Source organism: Saccopteryx leptura, chromosome 2 (genome assembly GCF_036850995.1).
Source record: "Saccopteryx leptura isolate mSacLep1 chromosome 2, mSacLep1_pri_phased_curated, whole genome shotgun sequence".
In the NCBI taxonomy this organism is placed as follows: domain Eukaryota; kingdom Metazoa; phylum Chordata; class Mammalia; order Chiroptera; family Emballonuridae; genus Saccopteryx; species Saccopteryx leptura.
Window position 1 is genome coordinate 256,099,638 of NC_089504.1, and position 18,568 is coordinate 256,118,205.

The following is an 18,568-nucleotide window of genomic DNA, read 5'->3' on the forward strand; positions in this document are numbered from 1 at the left end:
AAACAGCTAGGGCCTAAATTTTGAAATAATCTTAGATTTAGGTAGGGAAGAGTTGGAAAAATGTCCAGCCCACCCAGCTTCACTGGAGCTGACGTCTTGCCTGACCCAAGCATAATTCCCAAACCCACGGCACTAATGCCAGCCAGTGCTGCTGACTGCAGACTTGATTCAGATCTCACCGACCTGCCAGTGGTGTCCTTTTCCTGTGCCTCCATCGTCGTCAGCCGTCACGTCTCCCTCTGTCATCTTCAAGTCTTTGTTTTCTTTGCTTCCATGACAGGGATGCTTGTGGGTTTGGTGTGGAACCGTCTTTCAGTTGGGTTCTTGAGATCAGAACGAGGTTATAGGTTTTGGGGGCCGGACCCCAAGGGGTGAGGTGCTCATCTCTGTGGTCACAGCAGGGGCACGTCTGTCACCATGCCTCATCACGAGTCCTGTTACCTTTCATCTTCTGGTTAATGTCTTCATCAGCTCGAGCTCCTATGACAGAATACCGTAGACTGGGTGGCTAAAACAACACGTCGATTTCCTCACGGTTCAGAAAGCTGGACGTCGGAGAGGAGGGCGCCAGCGGTGGGGTCCTGGTGAAGGTCTTCTTGCTCTGCCATCCCATGGGGACAGGGAGGGGACAGGACGGAGCAAGCCCTCTGGTCTCTTCCTCTGAGCATCCCACCTTCATGACCTCATCGAATTACCTCCTGAAGGCCCCCTCTTCAAATGCCCTCACAGGGGGATTAGGGCTTCAGTGTACAAATTGGGGTGGGTTAGGGGCACATTCAACCCCACACCGTTAAGGGGGTGCCTGCCGGGTTCCTCCACTGTGAAGTCACTATTTTCTCTATAGTAATTGATAAATATAACAGAAAGGATACTTTGAGGCTATTATGTTACCATGCTGTCTCCCCTCCAGCCGTCCCTCACTGTGTTTAGCATCGGTGGGTCTTGCCTGCAGCAATTATTGCTGTGTTGGCCTAACAGAGAAGTAGCTGGATTTTTAGGGTCTCATCTGATGGGGACCGTCATCTGGACGGGCTATGGGAAGGGAGATTCTGAGGGTACATCTCCGATAAATGTGGGACAGGTCCAGTCGGGCTGCAGTTCTCGCCTCTTGCTGGGCGGCGTCAGGCAACTCAAGCCAATGTTGACTGGTCTCCCACGGTCCTTCTCCAAAAGGCCAGAGAGAAAGATCAACTAATCATCACAGTTACTCAGTGATCACGGTGGTCGGAGAGTCTTTCCCTGAGGCCGTTACACAAGCCAACATCGCTGGTTTATTTCATGGGCTGACAACAGTGTTACTTCTGGAGAAAAGAGAAATTCTGGGACTTTTTATTTCAACCCAAGGAGAAAATAAATCTCCTGATATCCTGGTATTTTAACCACTGAAATGCCCACCCCACCCACCCCGCCCAACACTTGATTGTGTTTTCATGGGTGACTTGTGAGCCAGGAGTACATTTGGGGCTTGGTTTCATCTCACTGATTAAATTATTGTTCAGGTTTGTAAAAATTGCTTATCTTGTAGGTGCAAAAGAAAAAAAATTATTAAATGTTTTCTATTCCAATGAAGTTCAGAATGAGGAATGGGGAAAAAAACGAGGAGAATGGAGGAGGAGAGGGTAGTAGACAGAACAAAAAGAAACGTCTGCTTTTCGGGCCAAGATTTTTCCCCCTGCGTGTCACTTGTGATTATGCTGGAAGCGTCCGGGAGGCTGTGAGAACCGGCAGAAAACACCAGCTGTGGTCGGGTTGGCAAGGTCAAGGCGGCCGGCGGTCTCCTGCTCATTGAGGGGAAAGCCGTTTTGTGGGAGGGTTTTGGGTTGAAGGCGTGTGGGATAGAAGCTCTTGGCCTTCCCCGGGAATGGGAGCTGGGGATTCCCTGTTGCCTGCTGCCCAGTGGTTCTCAGGAGGATGCCAGCTGCCACAGCGAGAGCCTGGGACACAGGGCAGAAAGCTGTGCCCCTGGGCTCCGCACCCTGCCTCTTCCATGCCGGGAACGGCCTTCTGATGAGGATGGAGGATCCTGGCCTCCACCTGACCTCTGTGGTCCCTCTGGCTGAGCAGACCCTGGTCTAGTGCCCTTTGTGGGCACAATTTGGATCTGCAGGAGACTCTTCGACTCCTGTCCCAAGCCTGCTTCGGGCCACCCCTCACCCTCGAGAGTGCATGTCCCCTCTTTGTCACCAAGGGCCGGGAAGGGTGGTACGATGCATTCCAAAGCAGGCCAGAAACTACTTGGAGGCCCTACCTGTCTGTCTTGTGACTGTGCCCCTCCGTGTGCCCGGGCACCTGCAGAGCTGTATGTAACCTAAGGAGTCAGGACATGGGATTATAATCTTTCCTGACAGGGTTTACGAACAAAGGCAGAGTGGAATTCCAGAAATATCTGGAGCTTCCCCGCAGACTCTGCAAAGCCCGGAGTTGTAGAAACATCGTGTTTGTCTCATATGTAGATTTCAACCCCAGTGGGTGGAGGGTAGTTTTCTCATCCCGTTGCCTCAAAGAAGTGCCAGAGGTTAGGTTTCCCTGGGGTGCCAGCTGTCACTTCAAGTACCTTCTGCTCACGTGGTCTCGTTGGCAGACTCCCATGGGCTCCCCCAGGAATTTGGAGGGTAGCTTGGCTGTTGGGGGAGGGCAGCCTATCCAAATGCCACTCACGGCCTCGTGCTTCAAACACCTGGGGGCAGGGAGTGGCCACCCTGGAGCCTTTGAGTTGCCCCAACGTGCCCTTTTCCAAGTTCTTTTCCTGGTGCCACCTAGAGGTCTCCTGGTCACCTCAGAATGCCTGTTTCACCTCCGAATGGCATGCCCATTCTTTTAGCCTCTGACAGGCACTGGTGACATTTCTAGCTAGCTTCTGACCTCATCCACGGAGCTCTGTTGCTTTGTGCCTTTTTATTTAAAAAAAAAAAAAGATTTTTTTTGTAAAAGGGGTTGAATTGGGTCCAGCCCAGTAGGTATGCACTTCATAAACTTCAGGGTGACTGCAGCCACTCAAGAAGCAACCACTGGATAAACGCAGACTGGAGGGGCGACCTGGCCGCCCTGTCCCCAGACTGTCTACCCGAGCCACACTGGTCTGGCTCTGAGGACTCCCGCTGCTGGTGGTGACTGGGACTTGTTCCCGGCTTTCACCGCAGCCTCAGAGATGGTGTCCAAACCCCACTGTGGCCTCCGCTGTCCCAGCTGGCAGTGAGCGGTTCCCCACCGGCTCCTCCCAAGCCAGGCTTCCCGCTGAGGCACGGGCAAATTCTGGGGCCAAGACCCTGCAGGGGATGGTCGTGTGGGGTCTTCTCTGGTCTCAGCCGATCACACCAACACCAGGCATGAGCACGATTCCCAGATGTCGTGACAGAAGGGGTTTTGGAAGCCTGCCCCCCCCCACCACCACCATCATGTCTTCCTTGGCTCCAGAGAACAGAGGAGCGTTCTGTCACTTCTGCCCTCAGGAAAGTCCAGTTAAGAGAAAAGACGGGGCTGCCTCCTGTTTGGAGCGCTCTGGGTGAGCTGGGTGCTCCCCGGCCGTGGGCCCTGCCATCCACCAGCCCAGGGGTCTTCCTGTCAGATTGGACTTTAACTTTTTTTTTCTTTGTATTTTTCTGAAGTGAGAAGCGGGGATGCAGAGAAACAGACTCCCGTATGCGCCCGACTGGGGTCCACCTGGTGTGCCCACCAGGGGGTGATGCTCTGCCCATCTGGGGCGTTGTTCCATTGCAACCAGAGCCATTCTAGCGCCTAGGTGGAGGCCATGGAGCCATCCTCAGCGCCCGGGCCAACTCAACTTGGCTCCAATGGAGCCTTGGCTGCAGGAGGGGAAGAGAGAGACAGAGGGGAAGGAGAGGGGGAGGGTGGAGAAGCAGATGGGCGCTTCTCCTGTGTGCCCTGGCTGGGAATCAAACCTGAGACTTCCACATACCGGCTGATGCTCTACCATTGAGCCACCTGGCCAGGGCCCAGACTTTGACTTTTGATCCCAGGTTTTTAATTTCTGACCGTTCCTTTTGGTCAACTCACGATCTCCACAACCTCTTTTCCTCTGGAAGTTGTTGTTGTCTGCACTTTCTCAGGGTCCCAATGAGAACCCGTTTGTTTTCTGAAGCTCCCTGCATGGTCTCCTCTGAGACCCATGTGTCTCTGTCTTTCCAGCCAGTGCCTTTCCTCAAGTGTCCAGTGGCCTGAGCTGTCCCTTCATTGTTAATACCTAGGCTCCAGGCAGGAAGCGTGTTCGCTGTCCGGTGGTCTGGCTGGGCCACCGCCCGGGTGCCCAGCTCTCCCTATCTGCAGGACTGTGTCTGGTGTCTCCAAGGTCTGGCCTCCTGTCCCCTCCCCTTTGCTCTTCCGCTGACCCTGGGGACCCACTGCATCCTATAGTGACTTCCTGTCACGCCCCACCTGCCTGCAGAGACGCGCAGACCTCCACCGCCTCCTGAGCTTTGGGGGTCGGGGGTAAGAACCAGCCTCCTCTCCCTTGGGTCACCTGAGTTGCCTTACCCCTCCACCTCCCAGCCAACGAACATTCCCTCCTTCTCTGGGGTATAAACCTCTTTTTTATTTATTTATTTATTTATTTTAAAACAAATATTTTTTTTATTTTATTTATTCATTTTAGAGAGGAGAGAGAGAGACAGAGAGAGAGAGAGAGGAGAGAGAGACGGGGGGAGGAGCTGGAAGCATCAACTCCCATATGTGCCCTGACCAGGCAAGCCCAGGGTTTAAACCTCTTTTTTAAAAAGTCCTTTTTGGGGCCCTGGCCTGTTGGCTCAGTGGTGGAGTGTCAGTCTGGCGTGCGGGAGTCCTGGGTTCGATTCCTGGCCAGGGCACACAGGAGAAGCTCCCATTTGCTTCTCCACCCCTCCCCCTCTCCTTCCTCTCTGTCTCTCTCTTCCCCTCCCGCAGCCAGGGCTCCATTGGAGCAAAGTTGGCCCGGGTGCTGAGGATGGCTCTGTGGCCTTCATCTCAGGTGCTAGAATGGCTCTGGTTGCAACAGAGTGACGTCCCAGATGGGCAGAGCATCGCCCCCTGGTGGGCGTGCCGGGTGGAGACCGGTCGGGCACATGTGGGAGTCTGTCTGACTGCCTCCCCGTTTCTAGCTTCAGAAAAGTACAAAAAACAAAAAAGTCCTTTTTAGTATTCAAGCAGGATTTGAGCCCGTGACGGTGCACCCACAGTCCATGTTTAACTGCAGAATCACCCAGGACCATGCACCTGCTCTGTCCCCTCCTTCCTGCTTGTTGGCTGGACGTCATCATGGGAGCTCCCTTCTGGGGTACCCAGTGCCCCGTGTCACAATGCAGTCACAATGCAGACTGCCCTGGGACAGGAGCAGGGGTGCTAAGGGCTTCCTGCCTGCCCATGGGTTGAAGCGTGCTTTGCAGGGAGCGCCGAGGGGACAGGAGAGCGGGAGGTGAGGCCGGTGGGAGGAGCGGAACGGGAGGGGGGATGGCTCCAAGCCAGGCAGGACGTGGTTTGTGCACTCAGCACTGACTTTGCCTTTCAGACCTGGGCCTGTCCCCACACCTGACAGCGCTCATGGCAGGCGGACAGCCTCTGGGAAACAGCAGCAGCACAGGGGACACAGGCTTCAGCTGCTCTCAGGACTCAGGTAAGCCTCAGGACAGGTGCGTCCCCCCACCCTCATGCGTTTCTCTGACACTGGTGGGGGCATCTCCCGGGCCGTGCAGAGGGAGCGTGGGGGCCACACTAGGGAACCGGGGTTTCCAGTCGTGGTGTTTGGCTTGTCCGAGCTTCTGTGCCTCAGTTTGCTCTTCTGTACAGTGGGGATCTCAGTTTCCTTCTTTCTGACACACGGGGTTGTTATAGGGCTCAAACAAAGTGATAGCCTTCAAGGGTTACAATGCTAGGGGACTGTGCTCTGGTTGTCACGGCCAGCAGCCCTGCCGGCTCTGGGGTGGGCAGTCTGGTGGTCAGCTTGCCTTCTTACGAGCTGCATTATCAATCCTAAACCTTCAAGTCTCCCTGCTTGTGACTTGGCGTAGTGATGACTATGTCCAGGGCAGCCCTGACAAGGTCTGGTTCCCTTCCTGTCACCACCATTATGTGTCCTGCGCCCTGTCCCCCAGAACAGATGCGTCTTCACTGCAGATCCTCCAAGTCCTCCCAGGGGACTGTTCACCCCAGGGCTCCGTGAGGTTAGGGTTGGTCTTTCCTGGTTGCTCCTGGGGCGCAGAGTGCCACACAGGTGTGTTATGGGGCCCTCACAAGGCCCTGGGCGGGAGGCGACTCCACAGAGCTGGAGAAGCACCAGATGTGACCAGCCTGGGGCTCTGGCGTGAAGGGAGCCGCGTGGCATCCTGGGTCACGAAGTCTGGGCAGTGGGCGTTTTGCTCTGTCCGTGCTCCTATCGCTGCTGCTGGCAGCTTTAGAAAATCATCTGTGCCTTGACCTATGTCTCTTAGCCCGAGCCTGTGTCCTGGAAGTCTGGGGGCAGGCCCTGGGCAGACACCGAGAAAGGCCTTCTGTCGCGGGATTTTCCCGGGAGATAGAACAGTAGTCCCTGAGAATGTCCCCTCATCTCGCAAACTAGGGGGCTGACCCTCTGGTTAAACTATCCCCTGTCATCCCGAGTCCCCTGTTTGATCTGAAGCAAGGGAAGGTCTCTATCATTCCCCCAGGTCATTCCTGCATTCTCAGACAGCCAGCAGGGGTCCGGGGACCCTGTGACATTGATTCATTCCACAACAGCTATTTGCCAAGCCCCTACTTTGGCCAGACACTGTGCTAGGCTCTAGAGACACAGTGGGGAACTACCCCCTGAAGTTTTCAGTCTGGTGGGAAGACAGATGCCCTGTGCCCTTTGAATGGTGAGTTATGTGGAATGGGAACTGTACCTCACTAGTTCTGCCATTCAAGAGTGTGGGCGACTTCCCGCCAAGATGGTGGCATGGGTACACATTGCGCTCCCCTCCTCCCATAGCTGCGTGAAAATGAACAGTTAATTATAGAGCAGCATCATTAAGAACTAGCTGGAGACTAGCTCAATAGAAACTCCTGCAACTGAGACTAGAAAGAAGAAGCCACAATGAGATGAACAGGAGGGGTGGAGACACAGACCGGCTAAGAGTCAGGAGGGATAACTCAACGAACGGCAGAGGTGCCCCCGAGGAGCGACGGGTCTCAGCCCCATGCTGGGGTCCCTGGCTCGGGGCACCAGTACCAGGAAGAGGAACCCCCACAATATCAAGCTGTGAAAATCACCAGGGGTTCAGTCTGGGGGAGACAGAGGCTGCTGTAGACCCAGGCATCCTCTTCAAGGGCCAGAGCTCACGTTTGCCCTAAGCTCCAGCAAAGGGTTGGCAGCTCAAAAAATACCAGGAAAAACCCAGGAAAACTGGGTTGTCTGGCTTAAGGTGAGGGCTTGAGGGGCAGCTATTGGGGACAAAAGTGGGAGCAGGTGCCCTTGTCTCTTTGTTGAGCCCTCTCCCCCCCCAGCTTGCAGACGTGGGCACCCAGCCTGGTTCTTCCTCACAAGCGGCTGGCCTCTGCCCGTGCTGCAGACTTCCCTAAAATCTCCCAAAGGTCCACAAATCCCCACAAAGTAGCATCTGGTCTCCACATGCCCTGTACTTCCTGCTAAGTGGCCGCAAGCCCAGCACTAGTGGCGGCCAGCCTCAGTTCACAGCACAGCTTCTCCCAGGCCCCTCCAATTCCAGCACAAGCAGTAACCATCTGCACATCGCTTTGTAGCTCCTACCAGGTGGCCCCAGGCCAGGCATAGGCAGCGGCTGACCTGGGCCTATGCTGGAGCCCCTCCCAAGAGGCTCCAGAACCCACACACCTGGTGGTCCGTTTCAGACCACACCAGAACACCACCCACTGGCTCTGCAAACAACACACCCAAAGGGTAGACTCAGCTGGGACCAACCAGAGTCCCACTAGAGCGAAGCCTACTCCACGGGGCTCGCCCCTGCGCAGACGCCCATCCGGGGTAGTCACAGCCAGGCGGCCCGAGGGCTGGCCCCACCCCCTGCTATGCCAAAAGCAGTCCGGGCTCATCTACAGCAGGAGGGTGTACGCAGCCCCCCACAGGGGATGCCAGGGGGTTGAGAGCGGGCAGGCGAGACGGCCCGTCCCATGTGCCCACCTGCCGTTGGCTTTAGGGACGGACGTGATGCTGTTGGAAGACTGCACGTCTGATGACCAGCCCCCCGCCCATTGCACCTGCCCACCCAAGAGGAGGAGCTCCGTGACATTCGAGGATGAAGTGGAGCAGATCAAAGGTTGGCTTCTGTGGCTCCCTCGTCCCCACCCCCAGCATGCCGGGGCTCTCACCATTGTCCATCCAGAGGTTACCCCCGACCCTGTGGTCTCGCTCGAGTCCTGAGCTTCCCGGCTGTTGGATGAGGCGTCGTCTTGGCTGGGTGGGCAGGGGTGGTCGAACTTGACGTAGATACACAGGTTCCCAGTCCAACGCCGTCCTCCCCAGGGTGAGTGGCAGGGCAGGGAGAGGCCACGTGTCCCTGCACTCCTATCCCCTTGTAGAGTGGGGCAGAAGTTGCCTCCCCCAGAAAACGTGAGAAGTCGGGGACACATTGTTTTTGCCAAATGTCAGGAGGAAAGTAGGCCATGAGATTCAGAATAAGAAGGCACTGGAGGAGAAACTGAAGACCCACTGCTCCCCTCCTTTTTTTGTATTTTTCTGAAGTTAGAAGTGGGGGAGAGGCAGACAGACTCCCATGTGCGCCCAACCGGGATCCACCCGGCATGCCCACTAGGGGGCGATGCTCCACTGCAACTGGAGCCATTCTAGCGCCTGAGGGGGAAGCCATGGTGCCATCCCCAGCGCCTGGGCCAACTTTGCTCCAATGGAGCCTTGGCTGCGGGAGGGGAAGAGAGAGACAGAGAGAAAAGAGAGGGGGAGGGGTGGAGAAACAGATGGGCACTTCTCCTGTGTGCCCTGGCCGGGAATCGAACCCGGAACTTCTACATGCCGGCCAACGCTCTACCGCTGAGCCAGCCGGCCAGGACTCCACCTATTCATTTTAGCTGTTGGCCCCTCATCCTGGGTGCGGTGCCCAGACCTTTCATGTTAACTTCTGACCTGGAGGTTGTCCCTGATGTGGGGGCAGCCTGAGCCATTGCAGAGAGCAGACGGATAGCACTCGGGCCAGCGGGCAGGCGTGGAGAGCTGCAGAGGTCACCCGCTCCGGGGAGCCGGCAGACATCTTTCCAGGATGTAAAATTTGCATCTCGTTAAGAGAAAACGTTTCTCAAGTCTTCTCTACGAGGCAGACCTAGGCTCAGCACCTTGGGAAGAATGGTTTAATGTTCGCAGGCACTCTCTGAAGTAAGAGGTGTGTCACAATCTCCTCCCGACAGAGGAGAAACTGAGGCTGGGCTGAATTCTTCTGGGATTCCCCGGGCAGTGCGGAAGGGAAACCAGGAGTCTGGCCGAGGGACTCTGGCTCTGGAACCCTCGCCAGCCACCGCGCTCTGCCACCCTCCCAGCACAGGGAAGCAGCAGCAGGCGTGTCCCAGGACAGTCACCGTCCCTGGTCCCTCGCTAACCTCCTCTTCCTTCTCCCTCAGAAGCAGCCAAGAACCCCGTCCTCCATGTGAAAGCTGAAGTGCACAAGTCCTTGGACAGCTACGCTGACAGCTTGGCCAAAGCCATAGAGGCCGAAGCCAAAATCAACCTATTTGGGGAGGAGGCTTTGCCCGGGGTCCTGATGGTGGCGCGGACTGTCCCGGGGGCCGGCTTTGTGGGCCGCCGAGGCAGCCGGACCCTCGTGAGTCAGAGGCTGCAGCTGCAGAGCATCGAGGAAGGGAACGTTCTAGCTGCGGAACAGAAATGAGGGCCCCGGGGTGGCCTGTCCCTTGAGATGGATGCCCGCGGCCGACCGAACCGGGGCCCTGAGAGCATGGGGCAGGAACAGCAGCTGGTGTGTGGCCACCAGGAACACCACCCGGAACTGTGTCCATGGTCAGAAACTTCCGTGTCTGTGTGAGGTCCCACGATGGGACCAGAGGCGTGAAAAGCACAAAGAAAAGCAGACAGAGGTGTGGCCGTGACTTTCTGGGAGGTGGGGCATAAAGAGGGGACTAGAGACCAAGCTGGGAAGGGCCCACAAGGTGGGGCACGCTCCCTTGTTCACAACCTGCATCCTGGGGTCCATGCACTGCCCAGGTGGAGCCCTTCCCAGTGCCCTTGGGCGGACTGCACGTCATCCCTAACAAGCAAGAGCAGCCCAGCCTTCTGTGAGGTTCCATCAGGCCGAGCAGGGTCGGGGGGCCCAGAGGGGAACCCAGGGGCAGAGCCTGCGGCGTCCAGTTCCCAAGCCTGGGCGCTGCTTGTGACCTCGCCTCGGTGCAGCCACCTCCTGGTGCCAGCGTGGGCAGTCGCAGGCCACCTCCCTACTCACTGATCCTTGGCTATTTCAGATGAAGGGAGAAACCACTATAAAGGATGGGAGGGAGGAGCGGACACCAGATGCTTCACTTCCCGAATTTACAAACAAAAAAGCAAAAGTCAATCCGTTTGGTTAGGACATGCCATGGACTTACCGAGCCTGGACCGGGCTGTGGTGCCGAACAGTCAGGAGGTAGAGGTACCATTGTCGTTGGAGGGACCCCCTTCACATGGGAAAACCTCATCCGACAGACTTGAGTGTGATGTTTGGTTGACAGAATAGCGGTCCCCCGGGGACAACTCCCGGGGTGACAGGAGATAAGGCAGAATAGAAAGTTCGCTGGGCCTCCAGTCAGCCACCTCTTCTCACTCCGGTCACCTGGGATCTCTGTCACCTCTCCAGGCCATCGGGGAAATGGGATAAGGGGGTGAGGGGCGTCAGACTGAATGGTCTCCAAAGTCATTTCCAACTGTGATCTTCGGTAGTCTCTGTAAGTTAGAGATAGGGGGTGTGGGGGAAGGGACCCACGGACCCATGTGTGCACAGCTTCCGAGTGTGGTTTCCATGGTGCGTACCGAGACTGCAGGCCCAGGTGTGTGGACTTCCCGGCCTGTCTGCTCACAATGGCGTCGTCCTCCAAGGCATGGAAGGTGGATTCGATTGGTATGGTTAGACCTCTGCCCCCTCCCCTTGGAGCCGAAACAGCGGTGACGCGGGGCTGGGAGTAGTGGCTGCTGTGACGTGGGAAGCCCCTGAACTACCCATGTCTGCTCCGAGACTGGGAGACTAATGAGCCACATACAGGAGCTGCCCTGCCTTCCGAGGGCCAGGTGGTCAACAGAGGTGCAGTTCAAGGAGATCAGCTGTGCCTGCCCCGCAGCAGCTAGCTACTCCTGAGAGCTCACTGGCTTGGTGGTGGTTTCTTTGGGGTCTAGCTAACCCTCTGGGAAGCAGTGGCATTTTCGCCGTATAGTGGTTGGCTGGTCCCCAGTCTGCCATGTGCGAAGACCTCCTTTGCCGAGACCCGGGGGGCTTGCTACCTTCGTGGCGATCGGGCTCATTGACAGCGCCTCTGGCCTGCCAGGTGCCGGGCTCTGGGTAGGTTCTGGGTGGGAGGGGAAGGAGCAGAGGGCTGTTCTCATGCAGAGGTGGCTTCACCTGTGGGTCCTGCTAACAGGATGTGCTCCTCACACTGCGCTGCCTTTGGAGGCACTCCTGTCAGGCATTTAACATTTTCTTTGTGTACATATTCCTCGCACTTGTCTAGTTTGTCAGGGGACCATATTCCTGGCTGGGTGGTATGCAGAGGGGGAGGGGAGCAGGGCAGAGGTCTTCACCTCTGGGTGGGACTAACCTGGGGCAACTTTTGGATGAGGCCTTTCTGAGTGCAGTAAGTTCTCAGGACCCCAGAGTTGGAGTGTGTCCCCTGGGACTCCCAAGTCCCCACTGGCTGGCCCCAGCCTAGCTGGGATTTATTAGGATTAAACCTAAGCTTACCTAGAATTGCCGCACTTCACAGAAGGACTCACCGTTGCTTTTCCCCCCACTGAGGCCCTTGCATTTATTCACCCACCAGACCTTGCACGTCCAAAGCACCAAACTGAGCCCCGTGAGCAGAAATGTGAGTGTTTTCACTCTGATTAGGGACAGGCCTGGGGAAGACTGATGCTGATCAATAGCGGAGGCGAGTAGTGCCCATAGAGGGAACTGTGCGCTGCAGAGGAAGGTGGCTGTTTCCAGCAAGGGGGTCTGGGGATAGTAGCTCCAAGGAAGTGGTCATTTGAGGCTTCTCAGAGGAGGTTTGGCAGCTAGAACCACACTTGGCGTAGTTAAGAATTCAGCCTGGGTGGGTGGGGAGGAGTGGGGAGACCTTACACGTGCCAAAACTGCTGAGAGACATTTTTGAGGACACCTGCCTTTAGTGCATGCAGGTCAAAACTGCCCCCGCGAAATCCAGGCCCGTAGCTTTATACACTGTGCAGTGGTTCTCCAGCATCTCCCCGAAGGATTATATATGGATGGTGGCTGGAGGGCCATTTGGCCATTTAAAAACCCGTCCTGCGTTTCCTGGTTTTGGCAGCACCACGGTTAGGGCTGTTGCCACTCGACCGGCCCCTGTGCGTTGCGCCAGGCACCAGGGTTGGGGCCGCTGTGACGTGGAGGTACTGGGAGTCCCCCACCACAGCGCACAGTGCAGCCCCCAACCTTTCCCCCTGCCCGGGAAGGCTGCAGTTCAGCACCGTAGCCACTACGTGGCAGCAGTGTGACCGTGATGCCCAAGGGCAGCTCCCGAGGAAAGCGCTAAGGATGCACCTGAAGGCCTGGTCTTGGCAGAGCTCTGACTCGGAACTTCCTCTCCACTGTGGTCCTCTGCCTTGAACGGACCACCTAGCTAGCTCCATGTGACTCTGTGCAGGGTGACAGGCTCTGCCCCTGCTCAGCTGCGGGATCTTCGGTGACTGTCAGGAAGCCAGGCTGAGGACCGAGAGACCAGGGCCACCTGATGCTAATGCTCTTTCTCGAAGGAGCTGCTGTGTGGTCTGCCTACAACTGGGCGGCCCCTGAGACTTACCAGTATTTGCAGCTGCCAGCCGGCCAGGGCTGTGGGGGGTGGGGACCAGGAGGGGTTGAAACATGCCTGATCAAGCCGGAGATCTTACAACCTGTTCAGATTTAGCTGTGGGAGTGTTTCCCCATCTGAGCGTGTCCCTGGGACACCTGTACGTGGGAGCTGTGACTCTGGATGGACCTCAGGATACGCTCACCACTAGCGTCCGGCCCTAGGCCCTGCTGCCCTGCCTGGGAGGAGCTGTGAGGGGGATGTAGCCACAGGAGGGCAAGGCAGGGAACCAGCATGTATTGAGCACCTACTGTGTGCCCAACTGAGGAGACGTTCAGGTCTGTGATGCTGGGCTTCCGTTAGGCACTTCCAAATTCCGTGCAGGTCTGATAAGTGGGAATAGCGTCCCTAACAAGAGGCAGGTGTCCTGTTGTCTCACAGGGACCTCTGCTGTCCTTGGTGAGAGGTGGGGAAGTGTCCTGCTGGCTGGGCAGCACAGGGATCTCTGGGAATGGGGGGGGGGTCTGAGTTGAAGAAGGGGAAGGCCAGAGGAGGGGCACCCAGACCTCCAGAGCTGGAGGAGCAGGAAGTGTCTCACAGAGGACGGGCCCTGGTAGGACCCCATGTCATAGAACGTGCTCCGAGATGTGACCTGAGGCCTACGGCCAGCTCGGTCCTGCAGTGGCAGTGACTGTGACTGCTTGGCCATGGCTCTTGGGATCAGCTTCTCTGCTCCCCCACCCTGATGAAGAGGCAATGTGGGGACGGGGCCCTAGCTGCTACCCCAGTGAGTGCAGAACCCCGGTGAGTCCTGGAGGTCACAGAGAAATGGTCATTTTCACCTCAGGCACAGTCAAACACTGACCACAAGGGGGTGGCAGCTGGGCCTTCCTTCTGGGTTGGGGACAGACACAGAATCCAGAGGCCAAGGAAGGGAAGGCATATTGCTCAGGTCTCAGTGCCTTCAGCCATTGCGGGGCCAACACCAGTCTTGCCATGGGACTGGGAAGGAAGGGGCCAGCTCCACAGCTTGAGGACGAAGGACAGTGAGAAGTCCTCATTATTAGAAGACAGGCGAGGTGGGCTTTCTTACACAGAAGCAGCTATTATACACTGAGGTGCTTTGGAGACTGGAACACTTGCTTGCAAGATCTACAAAACCGCAGGCCCAAGGAACATGGTTAGATTCCCTAGAAATTCAAAGCGCAGACCCCAGTCAGCTAACATCAGCAAGAGCACCATTTGCTCAGTGTTATTTTTTTTTAATTTTTATTTATTCATTTTAGAGAGGAGAGACAGAGAGAGAGGAGAGACAGAGAGAGAATCGGGGAGGAGCTGGGAGCATCAACTCCCATATGTGCCTTGACCAGGCAAGCCCAGGGTTTCGAACCGGCGACCTCAGCATTTCCAGGTCGACGCTTTATCCACTGCGCCACCACAGGTTAGGCACTCAGTGTTATTTTTAGGAGAGCGTAATACACAGAGCTGTGCGTCCCCCAGAAAGCATGATCCTGAGCAGAATTAACAGCTTGGGAATTAGAGGCCCTGTTTTTCCTCTTGACACCACCATTTCGAAATGTCACCTATCACACGTGAGTCAGCCCCTCCCAGGGGACACAGGGACCTGAGCAGATGGGGCCACTCCAGCACAGTGGGAGGAACCTGCTGGCCTGGACTGCATCGTGGACAGGCGTAAGGGACAGTCCTGTGCGGAGTTCTGGTGACAAAACCCTGGATGCAAAAGTGGTTCAAAACCAACCTTCAAACAAAACAATGACAAGCTAATCCTGAAATATAGCTCACTTGAAGTTTCTGGATTTTTTAAAGATAATAAAAATGTTTAGGATTATTATAAATCAACATTTATAAACAAGTAGCTTGTTGTATATTTAGAGTAGCTTTGTTTACCTGATTAAATGTTTTGGGTATGTGTACCGCTGTAGGAACCGAGTCTGTGATAGGACTTCCCGGGCGTCCCCTGCTTACCCCTCTCCTTCTCCCTCCCCCTCCCCAGGGGCCAGACAGGAAGGAGACTGAGCAGGAAGGACAGACTGTCGCAGAACTGGGGGGCAGCATGGGGCATACCACTGTCACCTGCGTACATTCGTCCATGCATTTTCAAAGTTCCCCCAAGACAGTGAAATGCACGAGATGTGGCCAAATACAGAATACTCCCAAATGCAGTTTCCACAGGTTTCATACAGCAATGCCTGCCATGCGTCCATCCCAGAAGCAAAGTCAAAGGAGTGTGTGTGGTGACCCTTACTGAGACCCAAAACAGCCTTGGGGCGCAAACCCACCACCTCCATCCCTGGAGTCACGTTGGGACTTGTGAACACGGCCTCCCAGGAAGTGTTTTCTGCTTCCGGGACTGCTTGTTGGGCTTGCCCTGCTCCTCTGTAACATCCAACACGAAACTGCAAAGTAGCTAAGGTAGGAGACCTAACTCCTCTGACAAGCGCCAGTTAAAAAAGAAGTAACAGCTACAGAGCAGTTGTCGGTTCCTGGCAAAATGGAGCGCAGAGTCCCGATTCCGGCACAGCACTGCCCTGGTCCCTGGTTGAGTTGGCCTGGAGCACACACCGCTGTGATTCTCTCAGGTCACTTCTTCTGCCAGTCACACCTGATGCCACAGAGTCCTGTCAGCCCCCAGCGCCTCTGCACAGCCTCCCTGTGACCCTTCTCTCAGTGAATGTCACATCATGGCTGACCGCAGCCTTTTCAGTTATTTTGCAAAGCTTTGCATCCTCCGTGGTGTTTATGGCCCTCACAGAGCCCCTGGCACAGAGGTGGCGCAAAACTGGTCACCTTTATGTCAGAGCAAACAGGCGCCCAGACAAGTCTGGTGGCTTCAGCAGGTCACAAAAGCTAAGACCCCGCACTCTCCGGAAGCCATCTTAGCTATCACAGTTGCTCTGATTGGCTAAAGCCCTAACTCCTTCCCTGCACCTACTTACCACATTCTCTAACGGGGAGACACCTTGCCCAGTGTGGAGCAAGAGCCAGATGTGGGTGTCCCCCTGAAGTCACTGAGCCAGCGAAGAGTGCCTTTTCCTCTCCCCACAACGCTGACCTGCCACCTCAGCAGGGCTCCCTGGGCACAAGCCACCTGGGGGGAGCGGTCCCATCTCCACACCAGAGAGGGGCGCTCTGTGTGGCTACACCTGTGAGTTCTCAGGGCCCAGCTGGAGAGGAGAGGGTGACAATTTACAAGCGGGTAGGGAGGGGACTGAAGGACTGGGTCTGCAGGAGCAGACCCAGGTCATGACCCAATATGACACAGGCCGGTGCAGACGGCCCGAGTGGAGGTGGGCACCGGGGTCACGGAAGGCCAGGACTCAGAGGACAGCATGGCACAGCTTCCAGCTGGAGTCTAGCAGGAGTGAGGACGACCGGGCCAGCGCCCTCGGAACCAGCCAGGGCACTGCCACACGGAGCGACCTGGGCTGCTCTGGAGTCTCCTGGGCTGACTGCTGTCCTTGGGTCATGAAGTCCCACCAGTCATTAAGATGGTGACTGGAGGAGAGATAAAATACTTTGGAATGAGACGTGAAAAAAAGCTCTTCTATGTGATTCTATCACACATAGATTCAAAACAGAAAAGATTATTCAATCTAGAAAAGAATGGAGAAACAGTCTTACATTACAGAAAAGACTGAGAATGGGTCAAGGTAACAAGGCATTAAATACAAAGTCAGACTCAGGAGATCTTAAAACAACCAGCTTCTTTAATTAGACAGCAACAAACATGCAAATGGCAAGTGTAGAAATTTATTTGAGCCAATATTGTCACCACCGTGAGGGTTACTCTCCAACACTGACCCGAGCTCCCCCGTCTGGAAGTTGGGGGTATTGCACTCCGTCGCTAGCACTGCTCAGACATGGCAACTAGGGATTAGAACATTCTGCTAGTTTTGCACACGCTCCGAAGTCATGCACACAATCATTCCAAACCAATGTCCGCTTATCCCCCAAAAAGGGAAAGCTCCAAAAACCACAACCTCAAAATTGCACTGAAGCTCTGTAAAGAAAAAATATATAATAAATGTCTTGTACAAATGTCAGAACACCCTAAGTGCTGGCCGCTCCGAGCCGCTTGCTTACTCCTCGTCCTCATTTTCATTCTCCTGACCCGAGCCTTCCGAACGGTCACCCTCCAACCGGTCTGGAAAACACAGAGAAGGGACTCACAAAAAGAGGTACTTTTAGTATTACAATTGAGGCAGTCCTCAATGCCTTTTATTTAAAGCTGAGTACAAGTATAAACACACCGTCATGTGAAAATCAGCTCATCACTGTATGTGCCTAAGTTGTTTTCTACCTCGAGAGGGAAACTTTAATAAAGGAAAGAGCACTATTAACTTTGATTATGCATACAATTCTAAACATAAAAATTAAAAAAAGAGGCCCCCTGGCCGGTAGGCTCAGTGGTGGAGCGCCGGCCTGGCGTGCAGGAGTCCCGGGTTCGATTCCCGGCCAGGGCACACAGGAGAAGCGCTCATCTGCTTCTCCACTCTTCCCCCTCTCCTTCCTCTCTGTCTCTCTCTTCCACTCCCGCCGAGGCTCCATTGGAGCAAAGATGGCCCGGGCGCTGGGGATGGCTCCTTGGCCTCTGCCCAGGCGCTAGAGTGGCTCTGGTCGCAGCAGAGCGATGCCCCGGAGGGGCAGAGCATCGCCCCCTGGTGGGCGTGCCGGGTGGATCCCGGTAGGGTGCATGCAGGAGTCTGTCTGACTGTCTCTCCCCGTTTCTAGCTTCAGAAAAATACAAAAAAATAAATAAATAAATAAAATAAAAAAAAATAAAAAAAGAAACCCTACAGATACTGATGTATGGTGGCCGACTGCAGAGGTTTCAAACTGTTTCGAGTCCAGGAATCAAGGGGCCTGTGCCTGGTGTCATGGGGGGTGGAGGGTGAGAGGGAGGCTGTAAGTGGGGTGGCCCTTCCTGAGGGCCTGCACTTGTAGAGAGATTTTACAATGAAGTATTTGCTTTGTTGCAGGCGTTGTGAGGATACAGTGATGACCACAACAGACAGTGCCCACCCTGCAGCCCATCTACATGAGACTTGCGTTCACACAGCTATGAGCAGGCCAGGGCACGCTGCTGTCCTCTCCAGTGCTGCACTCTGCACCTGCTGTCCCTCTGCTCACACGCTTTCGCCTAATTCTTACTCATCCGACGCCACTCCTGTCCTCTCTGTGAAACTGTCCTGGGCCTGTCCGGACACGCACCCTGTGGAACTCGGAGCTCCCTTGCCCACGTTCTCGCATGTCATAGGGAACCCACCATCTCTTCCTGCAGCTCAGAGTCTGGGTTGGGGCAGTGAGGGCCTGGATTCAGGTGTTTCCAAATTCAGGTGTTCCTGCTTATCAGTGGGCAGCCGGGGGTGAGCTTCACAAAGTCCCGTCTTGTGCAGGGTCGGAGCTAAATGAGGGCAGGTCTGTAAAATGACTCACCTAAGGCCTGCCACACGACAGCTACTCTATAAATGGATATTATTCGTTGATAAATGATATCCAACATTTAAAGAAATTTATGGTATCAGTGAATGAACAGTGATAAACACTTATCTGATAAACATTTTGTTTAAAATGGGTACTGAAACTTTTTTTTATTGTCATGAACACAGATCACTGTTTT

General features: G+C 55.3%; 2 protein-coding genes across 11 annotated transcripts in view; one reads left to right on the forward strand and one right to left on the reverse strand.

The window, feature by feature from the left end:
• Positions 1 to 14,873, forward strand: part of GPR161 (G protein-coupled receptor 161) — a 38,896-nt gene extending 24,023 nt beyond the window's left edge. For all 4 annotated transcript variants that reach the window (XM_066371447.1, XM_066371449.1, XM_066371450.1 and 1 more), the window contains 3 exons: positions 5,498 to 5,602; positions 8,118 to 8,237; positions 9,547 to 14,873. In XM_066371447.1, coding sequence (XP_066227544.1) covers positions 5,498 to 5,602; positions 8,118 to 8,237; positions 9,547 to 9,812 — 491 coding nt within the window. In that variant the 3' untranslated portion in view covers positions 9,813 to 14,873. The remainder of the gene's footprint in view (positions 1 to 5,497; positions 5,603 to 8,117; positions 8,238 to 9,546) is intronic.
• Positions 14,874 to 16,635: 1,762 nt separating this feature from the next.
• DCAF6 (DDB1 and CUL4 associated factor 6) overlaps positions 16,636 to 18,568 on the reverse strand; it is a 91,611-nt gene continuing 89,678 nt past the window's right edge. For all 7 annotated transcript variants that reach the window (XM_066371453.1, XM_066371452.1, XM_066371457.1 and 4 more), the window contains one exon: positions 16,636 to 17,092. In XM_066371453.1, coding sequence (XP_066227550.1) covers positions 17,028 to 17,092 — 65 coding nt within the window. In that variant the 3' untranslated portion in view covers positions 16,636 to 17,027. The remainder of the gene's footprint in view (positions 17,093 to 18,568) is intronic.